We start from the raw sequence: 22,262 nt of genomic DNA on the forward strand, positions 1-22,262 counted from the left end.
GAATTTTATTACAATATATTTGAGATGAAATATGAAGGTTGTAACACTGCATGGGTGTGGAAGATAACTGAATTCCATTGTCCCTACTTCTGAGTGAATATGCTGAGGACTGGGCTGTATCTGAGTATTTGCTCCTTAAAATTCGCAAAACAAACACTATTAAATAAAATAAGACCATTTTGGCTTTGCTCAATATAAATAATTGGGGGTGGGGGCGGGGGAGAGATGCTGGAAATGATTAACAACATGACAGAATATAGCCCGCCAATGGATTCTGAAGTTGCTTTGAGGGATTATATGGATAGATAAAATAGTTTTAGAACATAATTACTGCTGCTGTTGGCTTGAAAGTATCTGTGGTATTGCAATTGTTTTGTCTGAAGTAACTGGAACATCACAATTATTTTGTTTGTGAAGTTGATCACTTGTTTCTTTATGGAGTCAGCAATCCTGTTGCATGAAGCAAATGCTGCATAGGAGCGATTCTGTTTGCTTCTTTTCAGGCACGGATGTCTGCATTGCCACAGAGAATGACTCAGTGAAAACTCCCAGGATGCTGTTCTTTGCCTAGGCATTTACTCACAGCCCTCTCCCTATTTCATGTGGGAGGGGAATTAGCTCAAATGGTAGAGCGCTCGCTTAGCATGCGAGAGGTAGCGGGATCGATGCCCGCATTCTCCAAGTTCCTTTTTCTTTTACCCAGAAGTTTAAATATTTGAAATGCTGGTAGTGCATACTGCTTTACAATTTTTTAAAAATCATAGTCTAGCATGCAAGTCAAAAGGAACTAATAAACTGGTTTTAGTTGTACTAAACTTCCAGCATAATCCTATGCAGTGTTTATCCAGTTTAAGCAAGGACTAAGTATGATTTTCAGTTTTCACCAAGATGCTATCTTTTGAATATTCTCTCTTTGAGGTCCAACAAAATATGAAGTTGCATGCACCAGTCTATCTGATTCTTGCTCAGCAAACAAGCACTCTATACTTTGAGCTGTACTCTGAATGCCAGTCAGCAGTCAGAAATCTTGTCATTAAAACATGCCCTTTTCTGTGCATAACATGCACTTCCATGAAGAAAATAATAGCTACTATCTCATGCTGACACACTTTGAGAGCCTTTCACGTCCTGTTCCCTTTGACGCTGCACAGCAAGTTGGGAATAGACATCCTCCACATTAAAAAAAAAACACTTCTGGAGAATGCGGGCATCGATCCCGCTACCTCTCGCATGCTAAGCGAGCGCTCTACCATTTGAGCTAATTCCCCCTACAAATTACAAGTCTTAGCCTTTGGTCAATCATTACAGTGAAGTGGGTATCTCAGAAACATCCCATCACTCTAATTTTCAAATTAAAAGTTCTGATGGCAGACTTTATCCAAACAAAAAAGGAAATAGGAACTCTGTAAATATTTCTTTGTAAAAACTGTTTCATGTTCGAATATTCAAATAGAGTATATGTGATGGCAAATTGGCACTCCTACAAATCAGAAGCTCCCTCTCCCAGAGTAACTTGGGCAGCTGTCTCTCTTTCTCTGCTAATCTGTTTAAAATTACAACTGCTTTTTCTCACCCTTCTTACCCTCCTCTCAGCTGGTGGAGTGTCACCTTTTCCAGTACCTGATCTGATAATATTCCACTAATATTAAAAACCTCACCACTCAAAAAAAACAGCGGAAGACCATTTTAATCTTCCAGGTCGTTCCATTGCTGACTTGTCAGTTGTCACACAAAGAAACTCCAAGGGGAAATTGCAACACAAGATTGCGGAACTTGAGTTCAGATTCATTGGGCGGAATAGGGACATAGGATTCTTATCTCACTGCAGATGATAATGTTCTGCCCTCAAGCATTTACTGTGCCCTCCAATCCAGATGATTACAATGCACATTGTACCTCTACAACCTGAATTCCTTCTTTGCAACACTCTTCCCTCTTTCTAACTGGGATATAAAGACTTTGAAATCTCCATTCCTACTTGTGTCTGACAAAGGCAGCTTTGATTCTTGGAGCTCATACCCTGAAAATCTTGTTGGTCTCTGAGATGCTACTGGGGTCTAACTATGTTACTGAAAACACAGATCATCTCTTATCAGGAGGTTTCTTATCCATCACCAGCTATTATCCTGAGCCAGCAATCTGCTTAAAATAAAGCAGCTAGCTATAACAAAAAATGTGTGCTATGAAGAAAACATTACAGGAGAAGGTGAACATCGATCCTGATGCCTCACACATGCTAAACAAATGCCCTAACATTTGAGCTCATCCCTCCTTACCAATTATCCTCCTTTTTCATAAAAAACTTACATAACTTTGTTTTAAACCCTAGGTTTTACACCTCCCTAAATGAACTAAACCAAAACAGACTTTTTAAGGCTATCAAGTGTATTAATTGCAAAACTGGGAATATGAACACAGATATGAGCAGTACTTTCATTTTATTACTGCCATCTTCCCAAGTATAACAATAATATGCAGATCACTTGTTCAATTGACTTTCAGAGTCTTTTGTTAAAGGATCCAATTTACTCAATGTTTGTAGAAAAATAGGTACCTATTACAGTGCCCTCTTGCTATGAAGATGGGGTGAACTGGGAGGCACAAATGGCCATGGAAGACATCCCCCTCACCATGGAAGGGGAACGGAAGAAGCAAGTTTGACATGGCTTTTGCCTGGCTTGCACCTGCCCATACTCAATGTGAGCATGTGACTGCAGCGGTTTTTACACTGGGCAGAAGCGGGGATATTTTGCTATGCAGAACAACAATATAATCACAAGCTTTTCTCCCATAACAAAACGTGTCATTTTGCTTTGGGTATAAATACAACTCACAGCACTGTTAGGCAGAATGAACATAGTACAACGGCTGCTCAAGAACAAAATTCACACAGACCTTGCTTTTATCTTTACTAATGGAATATGAATCCTTTATTTAAAGGAACTTCATTCTCAATAGGATAGAGATAGCACTGTAATCTAGTGAAACGAGAATAGGACAGAGAGATATGCAGGAAGCATGTTCTGCAGTCACAGTAGTTAGGTGCTGAAGAGAGGAAAGGGGTTATCCAGAAGGAAGATTCCCTACACATCTGATGAATAAGAGCATAGAAATAAAGGGATCCACAGATCTTGATCTACCTGTTTCTCTGGAGTCCCCGTCTGCAGTCTGATTCTAAGCAGCAGAGCAAAGTCCTTCAGTACAAAAAGTCCAGCAGTATCAAAAGATGTCCTGACAGTCTCCCATCAATGGGGTGCAGCAGAGTGTCGCACTAGTATCTGGAAGACCCAGATTTGAATCCCCACTTGCTGAATGACCTTGGGCCAGTCACATGCTTTCAGCCTAACCCACTTCACAGATAATAGAAAAGAGAATGAGAATAATGTAAGCTGTTTTGGGTACCCACTGCGGAGAAAAGTACAGTATAAATGAATTAAACCAATAACAACTTCAAATGTATTAACTTTAAAATGTTTGCCACCTTTGGGAAAGTGGGTGGGAAAGTGGCATAAAATGTTTTTGATTATGATAAAGATGATTATCAGCAGACAGCCGACTGCCCCAGAAGATTCATGCCAGGGCAACTTCACATCAGAAGATTGCATGGTGTTCTGTCATAGTTACAGAAGATAGTATCATGCAGCTTATTTGTCAGCAGTTACCATAGAACTGCCAGCAGATTTAATTTACTAACCATGTGTGCATAATACATAATATTAAACCAGTTGTATTCAAAAATTGATACTGTATGGAGAAACTTTCATTCGTGAATCCTTATTTGCCAAAGCGAATAAAGGGTACGAAAGTGGGTTGAGAGGTAGAGGTCAGGGGTGTCAAAAGGAAGGAAGAACAAAACTGTTTACTTGTGCCTGAGATACTGGAGAGTCAGAGGCAGTGAGAGGTGGGCAAATAACCTGACATCCTACAAGGACATTTATATATTAAAATCTTAATGTAAAGAAGTATACATCACCTCACATATAGACTGGGGGTAGGATACTGTGGGCCAGTGGTCAACATAGTACATAGAAATGCTCAGAGAGAACAGGCAGTGTGTGATACATGAAACATAGAGAACAAGAAGGAGGCAGACCTGGACACAATGGGGCTTTAGGAAATAAGAGCCAGGAGGAAGACTCTGAGGCTGCCATTTCTGGCCCAGAATAGTTATGGCAATCCATACTATCATCATTCCACTCTGGGAGTTGTCATTCCCATCCCAGAACATTTATGCCAATTCCAAGGACCATGATTTCATCCTGGGGGTTATCACACCAGTCAGAGATAATTTTTCCTCGTTCCATATCATTGCACTCTTGGGGGCTATCATTCCAGGTCTGGAACATGATGCATTCAAGGTCCTCTGGCAATCATTCTACTACTCTAAGGAATCGTCATTCCATTCTAAAAGCCTATCATTCAAATCTAGGATACTTATGCTACTTCCAGGGACCATCATTCCACTCTTGGGACTGTCATTCATGTCCCAGATCAGTTTATCTGATTCTTAGGGTCATCATTCCACTTTCATTACAGTCTTAGAACACTAATTCTGGCCCCAGAAACTGTCATTCCACTCTGGCGGCTATCGTGATTCCACTGAAGAGTGGTTCCTTCAGTCCCAGAGCACTATGGTATTCACAAGGACTATCATTCCATTCTGGCCTTGTCCCAAAGAACATCCTACTGTGGGCGGTGTAATTCCACACCCAAAATACTTCTGCTACTCCTGCAAGCTGTCATTCCCTTCTGGGGCTGTCATTCCAAACCCAGAACACTTATGCCTCTCCTAGGGACTGTCATTCCATTCCAGTGGCTGTCATTCCAGCTCGAAAGAAGTGTATGGTCCCAGGGAAAATCATTTTACTTTGGGGAATTGACACTCCAGGCCCTCATCAGGTTTCTCAAATTCTGATCTGCATTTTATTGCAACTTTTCTGTAATATTTTCCAATGGAGCCCATGCAAGTAAATTGGCATTCCTGACTCCCATTATATCCAGTGGGCTTTCAGGCATATTCCCTTTACTCCAGTGGCCACTCTTGCCATTCTTTCCTTCTCCCTTCCTTCAAACTCACCTACCCAAAGAGGTTTAGCCGCATTAAGGCAACAGTAAACCCCTAGTTTCCATTCGCCATCGACTGCATTGTTAAGGGTGCTTTAAAAGCAGGGAAGAAACAAGTTACAAATGCTCGAAGCAACCCAAGCCTATACCATGTTAATAAGGCAGTAAACATTTGCAAAGGCGCATCATGCGTAGTGGGGCTCCAAGACTGCGCTGCAAATACTGCTCAGTGTAATGGGGTTCACTCCTGCACATTGGATTTACTCCTGAATAGATATTCGTGGGAATATAAACCATTCCCAGGTGACCCATTCGCAACCTCTCAGTTATGCTCTGAAACTATTTCTACTTTCTGTCCACGCTCTCGCCATCCCCTCGTCCCGCCCGCCACGGCATCCTGCGGAAACGCCGATCGAGGTGGGGCTTGTTTCTAGGAAGTGATGTTACACGCAGGGCAGAAGACGCGCATTTGGCGCCTGTGCGTTTCCTGGCTGGTGGAGGAGGGGTTAGGGCAAGATGGCCGGATCCACAGGTCTGTGTTGGGGGGGCGGGTGTCTCGGTGCCACCGAGTGGGGTCTCTCCTGGCGGGAGGGCTGCGCGCATTGTGGGTCTGGGGTGTTGCAGCCGAGCTGTGCCCGCCTTGTGCGGAGTGGCCGGTGTCAGTGCAGCCTGGTGGGGGGGAAGAAGGTGGGAAGGCCGCGGGGTTGGTGCAGGGGCAGAGAGCCCCCCTCAGTGTGGTGGGGTTCAGAGGGGGCAGCTCAGGTAGTGCAAGAACCATTCTGCTAGGGGTGGGCTGGTTATTAATTCAGGGGCTTGGCGTTTTCTCTGGGAAAGCCTGCAGGATTTGCATTACCTAGCTGGGAGTTTGCTTCATAAAGAAGCAAATAACTCATTCCTTTGAGTACAGTATTGGTGGATGATGTTGACGATAGAGGGGGATCTCACGTCTGACTTCCCTACCTCGAAACGGCAGATATTGGGGGAGAAGTATGTAACTAAAGGGCAAAATTGGTACACTATAACTGAATCTATGCTGTCGATAATTTTACTGATGGTGTATTAATTAGTGCAGTGCTGAGGGAATGGCTTGCTTGCTTCTAAGTAAGGTTTACTACTAAGTAAGGTTGTTGCTTGCAACTGTTCCTGTATGTGGTGGTCTTGTTGGCTAACTGCAAAATTCAAGAAGAAAAGCTGGTTATGTTCATTTCAGTCTGTCTGTGGTGAAACTTGAGGGGGGGTTTTTTGCATCGCTTTTGTTTTCCAAGGTTTACCTCTGTCCCCTTTAGAATATTGTGAAACAGTGAATCTTACCTGCCATTCAGTGCATATGTTATTGATGAAGATGAAGCTAAACTGCTATAGTAGCTGTAAATAGGAAACTGAGGAGGAGGGTGGTAATTACTGCCAGTGAATAGGAAGTAAAATAAAATGGTCTTGTGTATATAATACTATTTCCTGCTCATTATTTTTAATTGATCCAGAAAAAGTGAAGGAACATGATCAACTTTAACTTTGAGAATACAAACCAAAACCATTACACATCAAACTGATATTATAAAACTGACTTGATGACAAAAATCTGGATGATGGCACTTGGTTTGGTTCCCAAGGGATTGTAGTAATTTCTTCTTAGATACTGGCTTAACCTGGCTTATCTTGAAGCTGATACAAAATTACTGAATTTTATTCCACTACTGCTTGGTTTACACTATGAATATTGCTTCTGGTAAGGTGGAGAAGGTTTGTGACCTGGAACTTTCACAGCAGGGGTGGATCCTGAACTCTTTATTTATTTAAAATTATTTGGCCCTAGCATGTTACTATTGATAGGAGTATGGCATTTGCTATATATTCTAAAAATGTTATCTAAAAATGTATTCTAAGTCACAGTGTGTTTTGTTTTCTTTATTTATTATTTTCTATTTTGCCCGTCTCCTATCATGGAACTCAAGATAGTCTGTAAAACTTCACAGGACGCCTTCCATCGAGACCCAGACCAGCTCTGGTTTAGCAAAGTTGTCATGTACATCGAAGCATACCCTTGGGAGTATGTACGCTAAACTATATGGTACCATTGCATCAAGGGAAACCATTCAATATTCTGAAAAGGCGCCATCATTCAAATTTTGCAGAAAATATCTCTTTCAGCTGAATTGCTAACAATTGCTTTGGCCAGTTTCTGTCTGTCTATAAATGTACTTCTAACAGTTTGAAAACTAGCCAAACAATCACCTCAGCCACCCAAGGAACTGTCTCAAGTAGGTCTTGGAGAAGCAGCATATGCATTTTCTGCATGCCTTTTATAAACAAACTGCTATTATATTAAGCCGCGTCATCAATCCTTGTCATAAAATGCTAACCAGAATAAGGTAATGCAGTGCCTTGGAAAGAGGCTTGGTGGGCTGATGAATGGACTTCCAGTGTTTGGGGCTGATGTTGAGCGAAGGGGAGATACTTGGTCAATCTGACACAACCTTGAGGTTCAGAAAACAAACCCCTAAGTTTGGACAACATAAAGTGAAGCTCATACCAGCTCAAAACTAATGCTAAGGGGAAGTCATAATTTAAATATTAACGTAGCATAGAAAGACTGTGCCTTCTGTATTGGGTAGGATACTGACGCAAGCTCTCTACATTGAATGTCAGATGAATTCCTTGGTGAAGAAGAGTGAAGTAACTGGGTGTAATGAGGCAGACATACCAGTTATTAATATTTACTAAATCTGTTAAGACTAGAGCTTGTTTGTCAACTGGACAGCACTGTTTTAGAATGTGTTGAATCCTCAGATATTGAGTGATAATTAAAATATAGCAGTAAGTGGTATTGAATCCCAAGCTTTTGAACTTGCCTGATTATCGCAGTGTCCAGGGCAGCTATAAAATTATGTATGGCTGGCAAACTGTCTAGCTGTTATAAAAGTAATGACAGATACAATAGCAAATAAGTAATTGAATAAAGAAAGCCATAATCTTTTAAATGGTGGTTATCCCCTCCACAGTTCACAAAACATTTGGATACTAGAAAGTATCTCAACATTGTACTGCCTTGAGGTCCCATGTCTGAGATCGAATTGTTGTGGTGGGCAAGCTATTAATCTCAATCTTGGATCCCCATCTGTAAATGGGGATAACTGTCATAACATTCTTGTAATGTAAAATATGGTAAGAGTGAATAATTACTCAAGGCATGGGTGTGGGGAAAGACTGGAAAGAAGAAGGAGTCTTTGGAATTAAATTTGTTGAGAGTCAGGCTCATTTCGCACATGCAGAATAATGCACTTTCAAACTGCTTTCAGTGCTCTTTGAAGCTGTGCGGAATGGCAAAATCCACTTACAAACAGTTGTGAAAGTGGTTTGAAAACACATTATTTTGCGTGTGCGGAAGGGGCCTCAGTGTGGTCCATTGCAAGGAATTGATTGGTCTAATAAAAAAACTAATTAATCACTCAGAGGCTTTCATACCCATTGTCAATGGGCCTGTCCACTATAAGTTGTGAAATATAGGATATTCATGATGCTGAGAAGTTATGATGAAATTAATACAAAGAGTCTGCAGAATTGGAATGAATGAAACTTAATTCAGAGAGCAGACCTGACTGTGGTTCTGGGAATCTAATTTATTCTTCCCTGAGTGAATCCATAATTTGGTATTTTCTTACTGTGGGAACAGTGGAGAATACAATACAGTCACAGAACCATTTTTAGGTTTATTAAGAGTGTTCACGCAAGAAGGAAGTCCTAGGAAGCACTGTGGGGGCACACATTGGCTTCTGTTGTATAAGGGAGCCTATATATAGTCTTCTTAATCTCATCTAAGTGCTGTGAAGTGCCTAGGAGTGCTATGAAAGGGCTATCCTACTAAAGCTTCCAGTTTAAAATATTTCTTACCGTGCCATTGGTCTCAGCACTTAGGTTTTTCAGTTTGGAGTTTGAAAAGTAAACTTCTATTAGTTTACAATACTTTGCAGCCTGTTGCAGTAACTCAGGCTCTTCACTGTGTAAAGTGCAGTATGATTTGTTTTCTTATTATAACAATCTTATCAGCGTTCATGATACTTGACTTACATAGAGCTTTTAACTGCTCAAAGTGTCTAACGTATTATTTTGCTGTCCCTAAAACAATTCTGTAACATAGGCCTGTATTGCAGTTATAGCTTAGGGGCAATAGCTTGCCTGAGGTCATCCAGTGATTGTATGGCACAGGCAAAATTTAAACAGGGAGCTTCCTGGTTCATAGTCACATTCTTTTACCCACCATACAGCATCCTACTGCCTCAACAATGGCCATTGTACGTTTAGGAAACTGAGATTTAAAGAAGGTTGGACAAAAAGTTGCCTGCAGATAACCACTGACTAGATTCTTAGACCACCACATGCTTACTGATTGCTGGGATTTCTTCAAAGAATGCTAAATTATGTGATTGTTGGCAGAATCCAATAATACATTCTTTATGCTCTTGATTGAGATTTGGCATCACTGAAAATCTGTAATGCCTTTAATGCAAGACACTTTGAATGTCCTCTTGCTCTTTCAATGTAAAACAAGTTGCTGAACGATATGGAATTTAGTATAAATAAATTAGAAGGCCAGGCTCTGGTTTCCAGATAGTGACTTACTCCAGGCTGTGAGAGACTTCTAGTTAAAGAGATATCTTTATCCGGCTTTGTCTACAGTGACATTGAGTACAAAAAATGAGGAACAGTTTTGTGTTGCCCGCTATTTCTACACAACACAGAAGTGTCGCAGTGGATCAGTGATTATTGTTTGCATAGGGTGATTTTACAAGTGGTTGCGTTTTTCACGAACATTGTCATACTGACATTAAAAGCAAAACGTTAATAGATATGAGAGCAGTTGACATTATTTAGTATTATCCTTGTTAACTACTTCAGTAACTTCACAGCAAGTAAAAGTTTTATATTAGTATATAGTTCAGATGCAAAGAAGAGTTACCCTACTAAAATGTTGTATACTTATTATCAAAAATAAGCTTACAAATTACTGATCTGCAAAGCAATGTAATAGCCTGCCCACTGAAATGTGAATTTTAAAAACCACTTTTATATTTTAAAAATTCTCAGAAATATGGCTTTGAGGTTATGTTTTTTTTGAAAAAATGGTCCACTTTTATTTGTGATTTGAATGGCACACACAGCAATAACACAGCTGCAGTCTCATAGTAGCTTTTAATTGCAGATTTTCCATCACATAATCTAATTGGCCAAAGATAAAACAAACTTTCTTGTTCAACCAAGCATTTTTTTTAAAGCAACAGTTCAGGGCTCTGCAGGTGAATATCTGTGCCCATTGCTCTTATTTTGTGCCAGAGTTTGATAGAACTTGGACTAGAACTTGTTTTTAGTGTTTGGGTTCAGTTAAAAACAGATATGATAGATGGTCTGTGAGAATTTGTTGAGTGTCCTGTTTAACTCATTTTGTAACGAAAACAAGTCTTCCATGGTGCTCAGATTCCATTCAGGAGCAGTTTTCCTTGAAAATGCACACAGAAAGTGTAAATAGCTTATAAAAGTCTATATCTTTCCCTATGGTTTGGCCTGAGGTCAAGGAAAAACTAAGTAACAGAGCAGTTCTGCTAAAGGCAAAGACCATGCTCACAAAACACAGACTATCTGTTGGCTTCCTTTATCAATTTTCTGGATCCTGATCATGCAGAAAGCATGTAAATGGCAGGTGTCTTTGCATGACAAAACAGGAAGCTTCTGAAACACAAGTACTTATTCAATAACTGAGGGAAGTTCAGTCAACCCTGAACTGAGCATTTCCAATGGATATGTGAAAACTATTTAAAGGGCTATACTTAAGCTGGACAATGTTCTGGGAATAAGGTGCTTTTAGTCACCTCCTGATTGCCTGGGGCAATTTCTGGTGGCCAATGGCAACCTAGTGTCTTAATAACAAAGTTGTTTATGTTCCTTATGATCCAGGGAACCTCTCCTAGTCTAAGAGTCATTTTCGTTTTCCAGAAGCATATAGCAAGGACTTCAGTTATTTTGTGACTTGTTATTTTTGAGGAGTGAAGTGTAGCATTACAAGAGACTTGTGCAATCAAAAAGCAAACGGATCTCAATCCTGCTGGGTAACTGCTTTCAGAAGAGCAGCTGGTGAAAATAGCATAGGCAGTATTGTTTGCACTCGTTTTCCCCATACTTGCCACTTATCACTTTTCAGGCCTTATTTTTCTCAACGTCTGCTTAAAGGAATATATTCACTTGGCTGTAATTCACAGGCCAATATTTTAAAAACTTTATGATTTGGGGTGAAAAAGCCATCAAAATCAGCTGTTAACATCTGCAGTATCAGTTGTGGATGAAGACAAGCTTTTGTGTGGCAGTTTCTCTTGATAACTACTGTTCTTAATGGTATGCATTGCTTCTAAATAAATTCAGAAATTGTTGTTGCAATGTATATATAATGCTGGAGTTAATAATTCATTTTTGTAGTAATGAATCATTTTGTGCCTTGTTTAATGTGTTAGTCTGTAAAAAAAAGTACCCTTGGACTTAAAGCATTTAGCTATCTTTGGAGGAAAAAAGATGGCCCTGGTTTTTCTGGGATGTTTTAAATGTTTAGAAAACACTTGATGCGGTCCTCCACCACTCCCTAGACTACAGCACTGCTCACCTGTGGAATATTTCAGAAAGTGAATCTGAGGCTATGTACCAGCATTATAAATGTTGCGTGTATTAACAGATGTTTCCTGTTTTGATGTTGGTGACATAACTAAATTCAAAGGCAATCAGCAATTGCAGCAATTAAGTTTAAACAGTACATAAATTCCCATTATTTAGTCTGTAATGTAAAGTTATGTTGAGAGGTTCTAATTCAAAAACTGTTTCCCATGGCAACCACAAGGCACCATAAATCTTAGCTGGAAACAAGAGTAGGAAATTTTAACAAGGTATTGTAAACCTTTTTTATCAAAACAGTAACTTCTTGCTTTGCTAATAGTGTACACTAAGGCCATACCTCCTAGTGAAGGAGGAAGAACTGTTTTTGATGCAGCCTGACAGTAGTGGGATAAATGCTTGCTTTTAAAAAATCTGTCCCTTCAGGCTGTGTGCACTTTGGCCATGTGCACTTGGCAGGTTTGCCTTAAAATGGAGCTCAGTGGGGAAGCAGGGGAAGCTTTAGATCAGAGGTGTCAAAATCATTTGTTACGAGAGCCAGATATGCATCAAATGTGACTTGGTTGGGCTGCCTCAGCTAGCACCCTCATAGTAGCCCAGATCAGAACCCTCTGAGACAACCCCCCACACACACACACCTGGCCTGGCCCAGGAGTAAGGGAGTTGCTTCAGCTGGCTTGCAGGCCACATCCAGCCCCCAGGTCACATGTTTGACACCCCTGCTTTCGTTAAACAGCTTAAGCTTTTCTGCATCAGTCTAAGATATAGAGCAGTGGTTCTCAACCTTCTTAATGCTGCGACCCTTTAATACAGTTCCTCATGTTGTGGTGACCCCCAACCCTAACATTTATCCATTTTACAGATGGAGAACACTGATGCAAAGAGTCTTAGGCGACCCCTGTGAAAGGGTCGTTCAACCCCAAAGGGGTCCCGACCCACAGGTTGAGAACCACTGATATAGAGTCATGGCTCCGGCCAGCCCAAGTAGATTGTTCTTCAGCATCTCAATTGCAGCTGCCTGAACAAATGAGAATCAAGCTTCTTATATATTTAAGTTCAGGTGTCTATCCTTTATTCTATTGCAGTCATCTGTTAAATTCAGTTGGCACTTTCCTCAGCTCTGTCTCCCAAAATAGCCACATGAGCATGCTCGTGGTTAGAGCAACTTAGAGTAAGCACTGTATACTTGCATAATAGTTGACCTACACAAGGAATCAAGTGTGTCCGTGTCTGGAGCAGTTACTTGATGCATGAATATCAGCTGACTTTGAGTCTCTTTTGAAACTGTTCCTTTTATGGGGAAATGATGTGCTGAATGTACAGGGTTTTTGTTTTTTTAATCCACTCTGAGGAATATGTGTTTCTGGCTTCAGTAAACATGAAGGGAGGAGAATTATATAAGCTGTAGCAATGCAATAAAATTTTAAAAATTAATTAATGGAATAAGAAGGGCTTACTGAAGCTCCTTCAACTGAAGATGGTTTCTGTCCGTGCCTTGACCAACAGCCTAACAAATGCTGTTGTTGGGAACCTGTCACATGAGACTTATTTTTCATTCTGATTTCTAGCCTGAACTAGAAACTGAGTAATAGAAGTCATATAAGCTTCTAATTTGCAAGATATTCCGTGAACAATGCAGTTTTAAATCCCACTGTCCATTAATAGGCTGTGAGGTAACAACCTGCAAAATTCCCAAAAGCCCAGGAAGCACCCATTAGGTGGCAAAGGAACATCAAACAGGCCGTGTCTTTCGGCATTGCCCTTTAAGAGCCACTTTGGCTGTAGGCTGCTTAAGTAGACTAGTTGTCAGCCCTGCCTTCCCCCACTCAGCTGCAGATGTTCAGCAGCAAACATTAAGCCCCGGGGACTCACAGTCACATGCTAACACTTGAACTCTAGCCAAGACATGTAGACAGATGTATCTGCTAAACTCTGTATTGCTCCCTACTGCAGTGCTTATAAACCCTTATAAATTAGGACTTTTATTTCACGACTAAGAAAAATGAATTTATGAAAGGAAAAAACCACTTTTTATCAACCTCCCAAATAAAAAAATTGGGATAATAAATGGAACCAATTGCTTTAAAATGGAGCCTATGAAAATATGCTAAATTTCACACGTTAAACATGGATCAAACTAGTTTGATGCTTTGCTACAGAATTTAAAATTCAAATTGTTGTATTGTGTCAAAACCATTCATTAATTAGGCAGGTTTATTTTTCTCAGTAGTTTGTAGGTAATGTGTTCCTCTGTAAAGTGTTTTCCATGGAAAAAAGTAAAAAGGTGTGGGTTTGCTTTCACATCCTGCATGTGAGCTCCCAAAGGCATCTGGTGGGTCACTGCGAGTAGCAGAGTGCTGGACTGGATGGACTCTGGTCTGATCCAGCAGGCTCTTTCTTATGTTTGTAATATTTGTAATGGACAGCATGTCATGCTATCAGGTGAAATGAGGCAATCTGTAATTTTGAACATTGCCATTTATATTGCTTCCTTTTTCCGAACAGTTAAAGTCCCTCGTAATTTTCGTTTGCTGGAAGAACTTGAAGAAGGTCAGAAAGGAGTTGGAGATGGTACAGTAAGCTGGGGCCTTGAAGATGATGAAGACATGACACTTACAAGGTGGACAGGCATGATTATTGGACCACCAAGGGTCAGTGGTACAAGTCAACTTTCATTTTTAAAAAATATATGTTTCAACAAAGCTGAAATTCATGGTAGCCATTATTAAACTAAAGTAAAATCCTTTAGGGGTAGATTTTAGTATTCCATGTCAGTCATTTTGCAACCAGTAGCTGTCTACAATCTTGCTTCCTTAGAGCTGGATGATAAAAAATATGCAGAGGGTTTTTTAAAAAAAATAATTCACATCTCCTATCATTAAGAGTAATGACTTTCTTACGCACATTACCTAAGCTATCAAATTTATATTGACATGATTTGCCTTTAGTTGCTTCTAGTTCAGGGGTTTGGTTCAGCACAAGTACAGAGCCCTGCTGGGTGTATTCAAACTATTTTGCTGGTAGCATTAGGCACCTCCGATGGCACTGTGATTTCAACTCTGCCAAGAAATCAAACTTCTTCTTTTAGAAGCTTTAAATGTTTTCAACTGTAGTTGAGTGGCATGTATAAAAAATCTTGTCTCTTAGTTTGACTGGGCTTTCAGCACAGTATTCTCTTCTTTCTTGTGTGTGTGTATGTATGTGGTGGGGGTGGTCCTATGCTGGCATTACAGAGTGACAAAAAAGGTGGGTAGGAGATGAGACAATGGGTCTTTCAGACTAATGCATATAAAAAGCAATTGCTTTCTCTTCAGTTTTTCACAGACTTAAATGTAGACTGCAGACTAGTTACTGTTTGAGGCAAAGCAGGGTGGGACTGGGGTTCAGATCAGATTCCTTTTTTGGTGTGGAGGAGTGGTGTTGGTGTTAGGAGCCCACTGTGTCTCCTAAGCTACCTGTCTGTTGCTTCTCACCCTCTGACTGCAGCCTCCCAGGTGTGATTCAGAAGATTAAAGTTGGAGGAGAATGATTGGATGGGTGAGCAGTGACATCTAGTTTATCTAGGAGTGCCTAGGCACTACTGTTTGATAGGGCAGGCATTTTGCTAGAATTAGTGTAAAGAGGTAAATTTGAAGGCTCTTGGTATGCACAAAGTGACAGCAAAGCAGTTTTGTTACAAAGTTTCTGTGATTCTGTCAAAAAATGACAGTTGTTTATAGAATGTATGAAACCAACAGGCAAAAACATTTATATCAGCATAGAACTGTTTGAACTGCTATGCCTTTAGGCATGCCTCAGTTTTATTTATTAGTTTTATAAAACATTCCACCCAAATAGGTTCTCTAGGGCAGCCTGATCAAAACATTTGGACATTAAAGCAGCATTTAAAATAATATATAAAATAATGCAATAATTCAAATAATTCAATAAACTGGAGCTTATTCCCGTTGCAGGCATTCTATATCATCTTTCTATATTGTCCCATTGCAGGCATTCTGTATTATCCTTCACTTAATTTTTTATGCTGCTTTTCAACAACAACACTGTTTTCACAGGTGCAACCAACGAAATAGTTCACATTTACTGTGTGGGAAGTTATTAGCCTCTGGTTCTTGGCTTTTTTTACTGACTTGCTCAAACTGTCTCCTGGGGAAATTAAGAACTCTTCCTTACTGGCCCACATAGTCATTATCAGAATTTTTACAAGGATCTTTTTCATGCAGTGAATTGGCAAAAAGGCATTAGACCCCTGTTGGAAGCATAAGGAAATAGTAGGCAATGATGTAAAGATATTTTTAGTGAAATTTGAAGGAGGTTGCCACACGCCAAGATTAAAAATTCTAACTGAAGTTGGAGAGGTGCTGCTACTAATTCTAGGAGTGGTTTACAAACTTTGTGGTTTAAAAATTTGTCCTGAAGGCCAAACAGCAGCAGGTGTTGGAGCCCAGTCTCTTGTTCCGCATGGATTTGTTTGGGATAGTGCGATCTGTTTCTTGAAACTCTACCTTCCTCTTCTGCTTACTGCTTTCTGGGTAGGAGTTTTAAAACATCTTTGACACAGTGGGTAAAGCTGAGGTTTCTTCATCTTACAGTATAGGATGGGGGTTCTAGCAGTAAGCTGACAGAGAATAAATATGGGGTGCTTTATTTGTTGTGAAAACACAGCCTACATCAGATTGACTGAAAGGAAGAATTCTGTATTGGTAGGAAAGCATATATTAAAATGCTGGTGTAAACTTCTTCCTGCTGTGAAGAGGAAAAGCAGCTGCAGAATAGGTAAGATGATAACCAGTCCCAGATGAAGAGAAGCCAGAAGGGTAAAGGACAATCTGCAAAGAAGTCTCAAGTTCTCTAGGTTAGCCCTATCTCATCAGATCTGGGAAGCTCAGCAGGGTTGGCTGTAGTTAGTGTTTGAATGGGAGATCACTAAGTGTTGATGCACAGGGGCAGGCAGTGGCAAACCACTTCTGAACAAAGGACATTCTGCAAAGAAGTCTCCAGTCTTGTATAGTTTCCCCCCAAATTTTCAAGGTTCCCATATGTATCTGTGCTTTTGGAAATGTACGTTCTTTCAGTAATGCTTCTGTGTCATGAAATGTAGTACTTTTTTTCAGTTTCAAAGCCCATCATATACATTCACAATCCTTACAGAAGCTTTGCAACATAGATCAGTGTTATACCCATATGACAAATGTAGAACTGAAACAAGGGGGCATTAATAGAAATTTCAGTTCATGTTCTGAATAACCACAATACCGTTTTGATAGCAAATCTGTTTTATATGTAGTGGCTTAGATTTATAGCAGTGGATTTAGTCCTCGTTCACTCAGAAAAGAATTACAAAGGAATTGCTCAGTTAAGATTAGATTAGTACTTTTCTCCTATGGCCACAGTTTTTCCAGGCTGATTTGTACATGCTTGATTTTTGTGATAACTCAGTAACTTGAAAGCTTCAGGCATACTTGATCTGAGTTATTCCTACTGCAAGATAGTTCTGCCGCTGTGACAGAACAATTGATTGTGATCTGTCGGTAGCTAATTGCTTAATTAATCATTGGGCACTAAAGCCAAAAGAATCTAAATAACAGGTAGTTTACTTCATCACATATTTTCAAAATAATAAGAGTTAATATTTTGTTGAGGTACAAAAAGGACTACAAAGAAGGGCTCATTGATACTACCTCAGTAAACACATCCATGTCTAACATGACTTCTTAATTCTGCCAAGGTTATCAATAAGTTTGCTTTGTCTTGCTGTTGAAGTGCCTGTAAAAAACATGGTTAAATGCTATTTTTGACAAAATCTTGAGACACAAAATACCCTGTAGCAGATGTGAAGGATTTTCACACATTTATATCTGAGCACAGTGTTGCTAGATATTGAAGGAACCTGCCTGAGCTCACTTGACTCTTTTTATTCCAAAGTTCTTTTGGGGTTGTTGGCTATCCTTCTTATATTCCCTTTGGCTGATTCCGCATGGGCCAAAAACAGCAGTGTGAAAACGGTGTGAAAACGGTGTAAAAGGGGTTAAAATGGTGTAAAAGGGTTTATACTGTTTTCACACCATTTTCACACTGCTGTTTTTGGCCCATGCGGAATCAGCCTATGTTTTATATACACATTTCTCTCTCTTATCTCAATTTATTTTATTTTTAATCCACATTTCTCCTATGGCAAGCCTCCGATCAGATTGCAGTGGAAATTAAAACATGTCAAACATAAAATTCACGGTTAAAACCTGTGCGCATGTAAGAAAAACCCAATAACTGGTCAAATTAGCTGTTGCTGTCCTAAATAGCAACAGACCTACATTGTCATCCTTAGTAGTCTACCTCTTTGTCAACTGACAAAGTTCTCCTAAGTATCTTGGCCTTGCATATTTCACGGACGGGTGGCTGTAACAGAGAAGGCTGGGCACAGCTTAATTAACGTCTGTCTTTGCAATAATGGTGGCATTTGTAGATTGAGTAAGAGAAGTACTAGTTATTGCTCTGGTTATATATGTAAAAATCTTAAAAATGGGATCATTGGGTATAATATCTAATCACACTTCAAGGGTGTCTGGAATACTTAAAATATCTTGCTATGAAAGTAGTGGCAGCAGCCCCAACTTGCTGCCGATTAGGGCAGATAATTGTATTTGTATTTATCTTCGTCCCATCATAGAAGAACTTACAGAGGAGTTTGTTCATCTTAGGAGTTTGTTCATCCAGCCAGGTGCTGTGCATGTGTATCCCCAGGTGTGCAGGAAACCTCACATAAAAGTAAGATCTGCACACATGTCTTTCCTCTCTCAACCAACAACTAGTTGCACAGTGGGAGCCCTTTTAATAGCCAAAATCCCCTCACATCATCTGTTCAGATAGAAGAGTGGACAAGAGAATTCAGTCCCTGCTGCAGCTCATTCCCTGATGAGCAACATTTTAGGTATTTTGGATGTGCTTAATCTGTTCACCAGAACTGGGTCAACCGGCATCATTTCATTATTTAATAGTGCCTTTTGCAAGTGTATTTTCATATCATGAATAATTCTTTCTCTTTCATTACTAGACAAATTATGAAAACAGAATATACAGCTTGAAAGTAGAGTGTGGCCCTAAATATCCAGAAGCACCTCCAACAGTTAGATTTGTAACTAAAATTAATATGAACGGAATAAATAATTCCAATGGAATGGTAAGTTAACAGTGTATTATGAGCAACCTGTTTCACTTCACAAAAAAGCTGTCGGGGATTATGATGGGTAGGAAATAATGTATTTGTTTCCCATTACATGTCTTGAACTGAACCTTGCTGGTTCAGAGACACAATTATCTAATACACAATTCTCTTTCCCCCAGTAGCCCACAGAAGGAACACAGAGGCCAAAACTTCCCCTATTGCTGCCTCCCAGCATCTTGTATTCAGAATTAAACTGCTTCCAAATAGGGAGATTCCAGTCACCCATCATAACTGTTAATTAATCTTTCACTTGTGAATTTTTCCCTTACGTTTGTGCAGAGGGAAAAACCCACAAATGATTACGCATGTGTATCTCTGACCCACATGTCCACACTAGGAAAGAAATACATCTAGAATGTATGTTGAGAGTCCTTATATACTAATTATGGGAAACTCTTTCAGAATGCCGTAGAATAAATTACATAGATTGATCAGTTATTGTTTGCTTTGTGCCGAATTCATGTATCAGTTGTTTAAACTGCACAATTACATACACAGTCAAGGCGTTAATCATCGTATTTTTGATGCACATCTTTATGCTGTACCCAAAGCTGAAGAAGTTACATAATGAAAGTGAAAATCAATCTCAATCAAATCTAGAAAGTAAAGTGCAAAATAACAGGCTTAGCTGCGTTTCCCTGTCAAGTGACTCTGTGTTTACGTTGTATTGATGTATGTAGTTTGTGTTCAGGTCAAATAGGAAACCAAATGTTTAAACTGGAATGAGATAGACAGAGCTCCATGGCTACTAGCAGTCCTTTACCTTTCCTTCACCTGGAGTTCAGACAACTCAAAATGCAGCTCCAGTTTTTCATCAAAGTTAGATGTTGCCGTTGTGAAAGGGTATCTTTCAGCAGTGCATTAGAAAAATGTGAATAAATTGATTTCGCTGCAGTCTTGCTTGTTGTTACTGGGTAATGTGTGATTGTGTCCTATTCGTGTTTTTAGTTTGGTATTGTGAATTGCTTTGGAAATGTAAACCAAGTTATCTGACAGTAAAATAAAGGAGTAATGCCTTGAGCAGTCAGTTGTGGAGAAGCGAGACATGGATGTGGAGATAATGCACTGCCCCTTCTCTCCTGTACTGCTGAGTTCTTTTCTTTTCCTTGTGTATTCCCCTAACAGGCAAAACAACAGCTTAGGTCAGGAAAAGGTTTCAGGGAGGAAAAAGTTCTACACATCCCTCCCACTTGTGCATATCCCTCTCTGCCTTGTCCTGCAGCTGCTATTTTGCAATAAAAATATGCTGAAAGATCTGTTTCCAGCACCTTTGGTGCCCCAGATGCCTGTGTTCTTCAGTAGCTTCCTAGTATATCACAGGAGTTTGTTGTATTGGTTGGTGTTAAAATGCTGGTAGCTATGAAGTCTTCTTTTTAAATAGCTTGAATTTTGTTCACTCACCAAATTCTGTGTATGGAACAGTTTGTCTTTTTAAATATAAAACTTTAATCACATCTTTCTCAAGTTACCCTTGAAAAAATGCACAATGACATGATAATAAATTAATGCTTTTGGTATGGAGTTGTGTCTAATGATTGTTGTCTGTCAATAGAGCTAGGGAGCCATTTTTACCTATTCTTGCCACTGCCACCACACATTCTGTAGATCTCTTCATGCACAGCGCAGATTCTGCCACATCCCTGGAACACTGGAGGCAGCATTTGAGGGGATGCAGTGGGAGAGGACAAGAGGCAGGAAAATTGTGTTCTGAGAATAGTGTGCAGCACATATATACTTGGATTCAAACCAATATTCACAAGTTTCTTTGGAATGTGTTGCTTTAAGGTAGCCTAGCCTAACCATAAACCTTCTCACCCTCATTTTTTATGGTTTGTATTTTAGTAGGAGTGGTTCCCACACCCAGGAAAATCTTTTATAGTAACAGCCAAAAAAATCCTCACCTTGAATATATACATTCATGATGCTTAATGACGAGGTATAGATAACTTTTGCTCATGGAACCAGTTTTAGCACCAAGCTGTATTGCTTAACCTTCTGGTGTGTGTTTGAAGATTAAATGCAAGATGGATACTACAATTGTAAAATTAGGTATTCTGCATTCTTTATTCCCTATTTAAACGTATGCTTTCTGTCCTTCACAGGTGGATGCACGGAGCATACCAGTGTTAGCAAAATGGCAAAATTCTTATAGCATTAAAGTTGTACTTCAGGAGCTAAGGCGTCTAATGATGTCCAAAGAAAATATGAAGCTTCCGCAACCTCCAGAAGGACAAACTTACAACAATTAATTTTAGCTGAATCCGAAACTTGTCTTAAACAACTTCTACTTATGTTAATGTCTTGATTCAATCTCACAGTGCAAAACTACCCACACATTAAGAGTTTTCTTCTGGTATACATGAACTGGACATATGAAAGAATATATATATGTGTGTGTGTGTAGGTATATATGCATATATACACACATATATATCTATGCCCCATATGTTTTCAGGCACAATCAGAGAGAAAAGGCAGCACATTTTTTTTCGTCTTTAGCAAGGCACTATCATTTTAACATAAGCCTGAAGTAGCCTAAAATTGGAGCTCCAGTGTTTCGAGACGAAAGCATGACAAGAAGTGCCAGGTTGCTGTGGAGTAAGATGTTTCAGAAAAACCTTTTCTCAAGAAGAAAAAGAAATAAAAATGGCATGCTTTATCCATCTTGCTTTAGTCAAAGAGCTGCGGGTGAAATTGTTTTAAAGTAGTGGGTACTGCAACTACCATTGCTCAACTTGTTTAATTTTTTGCAAAGGTGTGGGTGCTGAATGCTAGTAGTGTCACAGAATACAGTCAGGATTGTTTTGATACTTGTATTTATAAAATGAGGGAATGATTTTTCTCTTAAGCGGCTCCTGTGTGTTACATGTAATGGACATTGCAAAATATTTGTTTACAGTCTTTGTTCTAATAAACCATGCATTTAAGTTTTAGTGAAACAAAACAAAAAAGTAAAAAAGGAAATAGGTGTATGGCAAATGTGACTGAGAATAAAGTTAGTCTTCAAATGTAAATAAAATGTGGAAAGTATCCTCTGAGGCTGTGCCATTTCTGTATTAAGTAATTTATTCCTGTAGTACCTTGCACAGACAAGGAGTGAACCAACTAACATAAAACTAATCTGTGTCCAACTTCCATTTTACTTCATTTGATAGCCAGAACTGCTGCTGGATTGTTTCAATGGAGCTGTTTGGTTAAGGGCTATCCTGAAGTTAACTTGTGCAAATATAGCTTTTGTAAGGCTTTGGAAGCAGAATGATTCTCTAGTTGTAACTCACTGTTTTCATGGCTGTTCGTTTATAACAGTTATCAACATACCTGCAAAAAT

General features: G+C 39.5%; 1 protein-coding gene and 2 non-coding genes across 4 annotated transcripts; 2 read left to right on the forward strand and 1 right to left on the reverse strand.

Moving 5' to 3' along the window:
- The first annotated feature begins 608 nt into the window (after nt 1–608).
- Nucleotides 609–681, forward strand: TRNAA-AGC. The gene has a single exon. It is a non-coding gene; the product is annotated as a tRNA-Ala (tRNA).
- Nucleotides 682–1,195: 514 nt separating this feature from the next.
- Nucleotides 1,196–1,268, reverse strand: TRNAA-AGC. The gene has a single exon. It is a non-coding gene; the product is annotated as a tRNA-Ala (tRNA).
- Nucleotides 1,269–5,485: 4,217 nt separating this feature from the next.
- On the forward strand, nt 5,486–21,964 carry UBE2V2 (ubiquitin conjugating enzyme E2 V2). 2 transcript variants are annotated; one of them, XM_048507855.1, is made up of 4 exons: nt 5,486–5,596; nt 14,218–14,363; nt 18,764–18,889; nt 21,037–21,964. In XM_048507855.1, exons 1-4 carry the CDS (start codon nt 5,581–5,583, stop codon nt 21,181–21,183), a joined length of 435 nt encoding a protein of 144 aa, XP_048363812.1. In that variant the 5' UTR covers nt 5,486–5,580; the 3' UTR covers nt 21,184–21,964. The 2 variants fall into 2 exon arrangements, with proteins under 2 accessions (XP_048363812.1, XP_048363813.1); XM_048507856.1 differs by lacking the exon at nt 18,764–18,889.
- The last annotated feature ends 298 nt before the right edge of the window (nt 21,965–22,262 follow it).

This window comes from Sphaerodactylus townsendi, linkage group LG09, assembly GCF_021028975.2.
Source record: "Sphaerodactylus townsendi isolate TG3544 linkage group LG09, MPM_Stown_v2.3, whole genome shotgun sequence".
NCBI classification, from domain to species: Eukaryota; Metazoa; Chordata; class Lepidosauria; order Squamata; family Sphaerodactylidae; genus Sphaerodactylus; species Sphaerodactylus townsendi.